This window comes from Bombus fervidus, chromosome 5 (assembly GCF_041682495.2).
Source record: "Bombus fervidus isolate BK054 chromosome 5, iyBomFerv1, whole genome shotgun sequence".
NCBI lineage: Eukaryota > Metazoa > Arthropoda > Insecta > Hymenoptera > Apidae > Bombus > Bombus fervidus.
In genome coordinates, this window is record NC_091521.1 from 1725506 (window position 1) to 1732728 (window position 7223).

General features: G+C 42.3%; 1 protein-coding gene across 1 annotated transcript; it reads left to right on the forward strand.

Annotated features, from left to right (window-relative positions):
- Nucleotides 1-178: 178 nt before the first annotated feature.
- Nucleotides 179-3527, forward strand: LOC139987342 (uncharacterized). Its single transcript, XM_072003489.1, has 4 exons — nucleotides 179-484; nucleotides 1170-1356; nucleotides 1781-1949; nucleotides 2901-3527. Exons 1-4 carry the CDS (start codon nucleotides 362-364, stop codon nucleotides 3052-3054), a joined length of 633 nt encoding a protein of 210 aa, XP_071859590.1. The 5' UTR covers nucleotides 179-361; the 3' UTR covers nucleotides 3055-3527.
- The last annotated feature ends 3696 nt before the right edge of the window (nucleotides 3528-7223 follow it).

The window sequence follows — 7223 nt, forward strand, 5'->3', positions numbered from 1 at the left end:
CGAATGCTATCGCACACTGTAATTCTTCTTCAGTCCATTAACGACGTTGCATCCGCGTCAATCGCAGTTACGCTCCGAAGATTTGGAATCCAGTGAACACGAGAGTCGTGAATCCATCGATGGAAATTGATGGTCGCATTAATTTCACTAGGAGCAATGTGCAACCGGCGCAGTTTCAGTTTCAAGCTGTCCATTCAGTCGACTGCGGTCGCTTACCACGATCGAGGCCGGTTCATTATTTGCCTAACTCGCGATAACGAACTAATTGTACCTATTAACGAGCTCTCGCCACCTGGCTCTTCGATTATACACCTCTCAAAAGTTCCACGGACATTCACTACGATCTTCTCGAACGGTCACCATGCGGTGTTTCTTGCTCATTTCGCTTCTGTCTACGTGTTACCATTCTGGTTCGAGTTTCGTACGAGACAAGAGATATTTGGTGTTCCCGCCGCCGGGCAACGTAGCGCCGACCAAAGTGCAGGTAATATATCATTATATATATAGTTGTATCGATATTGGAATCGTCTCTGCAGTCAAACCTATACGTTTAATTGCGCTCGCGATTCTAATTGGATATCGATTGATAATTGTTTAAGCGATACACATAGGGCGCGTGGAACAGTGAAAGTGTGGCTGGTGGAGGGAGAGAATATGGAGACAGAGTCTCGTACGTTTCTAAAGATACAACGGTGTCCCTCTTGTGACAGCTCGATAGACGCATCATACAGGCAATCGCGATACAATTATCTGTAATTGCACGGTGCACGTCACGATCGGTGGCGATTCAATCGCGGAATTGGATATTCGATCGACGATCGTAACTGCATGGGAATCGCAATGGCTGGAACACGCGGAACGCATGGCCTCAGAAATGGCAGAAAACATCGACGTTCTAGCTATGGACAGGATTTCGCAGAAATTAACGTCGAGAGAGAACGATCGCGCGCGAGTAATTTTGGCGAGCGCATCGTCAAAAATACCGCAACTGTTCCGACAAACTGGCGCGGGCTCGAAATTCGTGTAATATTTCTGCCATCTAATTTCGTTGCCTGGAATGTCACGAGCTAGCTAACTAGGAGAACGAGAATGGGCCTGCCAATTCAGATTCGATCGGCGGTTATTATAAACGATCGATGACACCTTCGTGTATTTGAAAATCGTTCCAGTTAATCCTCGGCCTCGGTTTACCCATGGAAGTCGACGTCAGCATGATTATCGGATATGTGATGAAATTTAATTACGTGCTGCCCTATAACGCCTCCTACTTGACGGATTCATACGTTCGCTATGACAGATCGATCAGCCCCGGTGTCGAGGTCGACGGCAATGACGCTCCAACGTCGGATCACCAAGGTACACGCACCTCACATCTTTCCGCTTCGATGCGCTTCCGGCATTTTTTCATCGGCCAAGCACCAGCTTCTTTCATCGACTAATCCTCTTTGCAATCTCGATTTCTCTCTTTCGAGTGTTAAATTGCCGCTTTTTATAAAGGCGATATTTATAACAATCAATCAGAATTATCTAAATAGCCTTAAAGAAATGTCAAAGTCGATGCGAAAGAGCCACGCTTATGTTAATAATTAAACTCACCCTTAGAGTAATACCACTGCCAACGATAAGATCAACACGCTTTTCTCTCATTTTCATCAGAAGGTGATTTGGTGCTTTAGATTCGTGCGTTTACTCCAATGCGATACTCTTTCTCATCGACTCCATTAATACTCCATTATTTCTTCTGTTGTTCCCGTGTTCAATGAATAATTTCTGCCGATAGGAGTGGTACGCGTCATCAACAGATGGGAAATTTACGAAATCCTGGAATCGGTTCTCGGCGATTCGCGATCGGGCAAGGCTTGCCTTTTAAGGGCGATCTGCGAGGCCTCAGCGGCGCCTTTCAATCGAGTTCACGGTCTCAGCTCTCAGCTCGTTCATCTTCTGCTCACGTGAGTATCGATTCCGAAGGGACGATGGAACGGGGAACGTATCGTGGTTGATTGTGTTCTCGCAGTGGAACTGCCTTCTTGGATTATCTCATATCTCCTGTATTTCGTTGGACATTAATTTACACCAGAAATGATCTACGTTGTGCCACTTGCATAGTGTTAAGACGTAGATCGATGTGAAAATCGAGGTCTAACTTATTTGTGTAAGATACGATTGTAATTTATTATCAAGTTAGCGTGTCGGCTAGACGTGAGTTGATTAAGTCTGGCAAACCGCAAAACTTAATTTTCCATATTCTTAACTATCAATCCATGTTCAAAGATATTGATCATTTCATCACTTTTTATCGCTACTTCTGTATCAAACGAAATACGGTAGGTCGTCGATTAACCGGCTTAATTGGAAGCCAGACAGCCTTGATAAATCGAGATCCAATTGATAATCGAGACCCCAGGGAAATAGCTAAAACTTTCACAAGATATATTGCCTTTTATAATCGTACTTAAATATATATTTACTTCAAGTTTATTTATTTTGTCCGGTTTTCATTACGCCAACTTTTTACGAATATTATTTTTATATAGACGTATAAATGAAATAAATGTATAAAATAAACGTGACAGTTTCATATGGAAATGTTGCGAACGATCTAACAAAATTTCTGTGAAAAGCATTTAATCAAGTTTGGAAAACACGCGTTAATAATCATCACGCAATGGAATATTCGTTATTGGTAAAAGTTAAAAGTGGTATAACTTTAAAATCAAACGACGAAGGCTAATGGCCAACTTCGCTTTCGATGAAACTCGTGCCCATGAATTGCTTCCACTGTTTGTGAGAGCAACGTCACGAAGGGTGCGTTAGGGCTCCTCGAACTTGCCATTACTTGGCCATTATTAACCTGAATTTAAATGCCTCACGGCGATCGGTTAATTTTGTTCGCGTTTCAGGCCGTCGACCACCTCGGAGCCTTTCAGGACTGACTTTGATCGAGTGTATCACGCTGCTGAAATTATGGGCCGACAAGGAGTCAGCCCTTGCGATAATTTATTCGCGGAATGTACGGAGAGCCCTCTGGATTACTTTACAGAGGTTTACGAATGATCGTTTGCCTAACATCGCCTGCAATATGTTGACTTAATTGATAGAAGAATAAACTTGACACCGCTTCACCTAGCCTTTATTCTCTAAGATTGATCATCAACGAGATCGCGTCTCGTGCTGCAATTTTTTCTGCACACAACAAAGTACGCGAACTAAGCATCGATAAAAGGCAGAATATACGTTGGCTAAGCAAAAAAGACGTCCCCGAAACCTCGTCAGATTATTTCAAATGACTTGAAACCTCTTTATTTATTGAAATGTTCTGCCAAATTTCTAGTCTCTTCTTCGTTAATTGAGTTTTACTTGACTTTGCGTAATTTGGAACAATTTATTAATCCATATTATATATTTTACTTAATCCGAATTTGTACCTTCAAGCTTCTGACAAAGTCGAGGTGATTTTAACTATCGTTTAATTTAAAAGATTGCAACAGTTGCCGAGTTATGTAACTTTATTTCTAGTTTCCGAAATGTATTACTCTTATCACGATTCATAATTAAAATCCACGTCATAATTTTAACAAAAAGCACAAAAGGCACCTCTACCAATCCCTTCGTTTCCCACCAAATATCTACTCGAGATCAGGTTAGTTCGACTGAAGGGATTTGAAGAAATTAGACAACGTTAAAGTCTCTGCTATACTATGATCCTAGTCGATCCTTTCCATCTTTTTATCTAACGATAAGACGGTCTCTGATATTTCACCTGATCGATGCAATTGTCTATGACGTACAGGTCTCACGTTACTATCGACCCATCAAAGTTGAAAATATCTTATAAATTGTTCAGAGACTCGTCTTGTACTCGGTCAACCTACAACTAGGCATCTGAATGAAGAAGCAAACAGTGCGCTGGAAAAAGCATCGGACGAAAGTGGCGCGGAGGGTTGCGGCTGAAACGAAGCACTATATCGAAAGGCGGCGATAATTTATGTGGGCCGATGTCGCGCGATATTAGAAATATCAAGGGAAGAAAAGGACGCGCGAATGGCGGGGCTGTATAGCGATGGAAAAAGGATCAGGGAAAAGGAGGACGGAGAAGTGGCGAGGCTGAAACCCGCGAAAGGGGTTGCGCGCACGGGGGTTCGCGGCGAAACGTGACGCAGTTATCCGACGTTATTGGCAGTTCTCTCGTTCAATAACAGGTACACGTAAAGAGAAAATACTCCGGCTGAAATTTATAGAGGGTGTAGAGCGAGTAGAGCAGGGGAAAAATGGCCCGTGACGCCGGTGACCGAGAGAAACGGGGAGAGAGGAACAGGGTAGGCGCGTGGGAAAGGGAGAGGATGCTTTTTCCAGGGCAAAGCCATTCGTGGTAATTAACACGGCCCGATAATATACGATTTTACTTGCGCGTCGTTACAACGCCGCCGAGGCCGAAACCTTTGAGCTTTTGCAGCGCCACTCTATGTTCCCTCCTCTCTTTTCTCTTTCTCTTTCTGCCTAGTGTTTTTATTTGTTTGTTTCCCTCTTTTCAGACAGTTTCGTTCCATTCGCCTAACAGACTAGCCGGTTAATTGTCGATAATTCGCGATGCGTGGAATCGACCAGTTCGACGCATTGGACAGATTAACGAACGCATTGTTGCTCGTGACGCGTGTCCCTCGGATTTCGTTGAGAATTTTCCTACCGATCATTGGTCTGATTGTGCTTTGCGCACCTTCAGAGATTCGATTCCGCGTTTTGTTCCCGCTCAAAGGCAACAATTAGGAAGATTAATCAGGAGTCTTGTTCCGATGCTTATTGTTTCTGGGCTTTCCAATGAAATTAATTTCCCCGCTTTTCGAAACTGGTTGGAATACAAGCGGCAGGGAAACGCCGAAGATAATACAAGCTGGCTAGAACGGTTACAGCGGAACGCAATAAACCGTGTCAAGCAATCAAGCAAGCAACGTTGCAAAACAATAAATTCAACGGAGAAAGTTGACCGGCCCGAGCTCGAAGCGAAAAAAAGTTCGTATATTTGACAGGAGGAGGGCTGGAAAATTTCGGCAACTCCGGCCATATATCAACCCTAACAAAATTCCAAGTTGACGAGCCTTTTTTCCATATATTAACCGGCCAGACGAAATTGGCCATCGTGTTTTCTCATTTTCACAAGTTTCCTTCGCGTATGAAAGATAAAGTTCGCCGAGTTGCATCATTTACAAGTCGATAGTGCAAATTAATTAGCATCGCAATAGGCTACAACTTTTTGTGAACAGTTCGGTCCGGCAAACTGACACCAGAGAAGTGTCGTTTTATGAAAGTAGTTTAAAAACTAACAGTATAACAGTATACTAACGAACCATTGTTTTACCAAATACATTTGACGTTTTTTGGTGCCAATAAATGTTTACAATTATAAACAATATTCATATAACTTGTATACAATTAATATTAGCAATATCTCTATAATATTCCTCAAAATGCAATAGCAAGAGACCAATCAATTTATCACAGAACCTAATGATCTAGACCTAATCTAATAAGATCATAGAAAGGCACATCAGTTCAGCTATTAATTTAAGAAATAAAGAGATCTCAGAATTCCATCAAATTACGTGAAATTCGAAATTTCCGGTAGTGTATTGAACGTGTTTAGTATCCGTAAAACATCGCTAACAATGATATTCAATGTTCATGAAACGTTTGCAGACTGTGCAACGGTGAGGAGTCGGTTGGATCTATCGATTCTACCTTGAGAGAAATCACGAGCACGAGCTTTCGATTTCCGGATCGGACGTCTCGGCCGGTCGGATAAGGAACGACAAATGGACATCGTTTAACCCAGATAGATAAAAGGCAGGGTATGCGTGTCCGCGTTCGTTCGCAGTTACGTTTCACGAACGAAAGATTCGTGTACATAACGAGGGTGAGTTTTACGATCTAGTCCGGAGGGGTTGTAATTCAATTTAATGCCGGGATCGGAGACTGGTGGCCTTGGCTCGCCGAGATTTCGTCTGGGCGTCTTCAAATCACGGATATCGCGAGACCCTTTTCCGAAAGCCAGGTTCCTTTCTTCCTCTCCGCCCCTTCTCTTCCCACCGACCGAGAAAACCTAACTAGCATGGGACTTTAGCAAGGATTTTATTGCTTAGTAGCGATCCGGCGATCACTGATTCCAGCGTAGCCCGAGTTTCTTCTTCGTTGAAACCATTTTAAGGGAACTAGCGTTTCACCTGTGAAATCTTCTAAGATTCCTCGGAAACTATTAAGTGGAACCCTTCGTTAACCCTGCAGAGATCGCAATCTTACAAATTGCGTTCGAGTTTGTGCTGTGTCCGAGAGATGCATTAAATCGAAGATCTGCTGTCAATTTTCCAATACAAACGATACGAATATACGAAAGATTCAATTTCCTTAAAACTTTTCTAAATATTTCCACGCAATTGCGTTGACTCCCTATCTGGTTCGGACCAGCCTTCTAGTAACAGTTACCCTTGTTGAAGTAACTACTTTAAGAAAAAATTCTACAGCTTTATTTATGTATATCCGTGACCAGGAGACTGCTATTACGCAGAAATATTCTAAATAAGGAAAGGTGCATATTATTGTCCTCTTGAGTATACATTATGTTTTGGGTTGCAAGGTCTAGGAACAAAGGAACTAAGAAACAGATTTCTATTTATGTTCCCTGTAACCTCTAGCCAAAGCTATAAGCTTAACTTTTTTGGTAATGTCATTTTGTTATAAATATATGAACGTGTACCCTATCATTCCATTGTCTAGTAACACTAAGAGAGTAAGGATCTGAATCAGCATATACTTATACTTATACCTTTAATTATTTCAATATACTTTTCTATTACAAATTCATCCAATCGTTCTGAAATCAGTCAACCTCAACCTCAACAATTCTTATCGAAAATGTTTATAAAAAGACATACACATATCTGTCGCATCAACCGCGTCGTTTCTAGAGGGTGAGTCTTCAGTAAAATCGAAAAAATCTGCGGAAGCATAGTTACGGATGAATAAAGTTGCAAAACGAAGGAAGGATCTACGGAAAACCAACGAGCACTACTCGACACCTTGTTAACGAAGCATCCCGTTACCAAAGTTTTCTCGTCGGATTAACGTCTGATACGTGCGAATCGGCAAATCGGGTGAACGAACGAACCAGCTGGCAGAGCAAGGCAAGAGCTCCACCGTATCAATATTTGCGCTTGCCATTCGCCGAGATACAA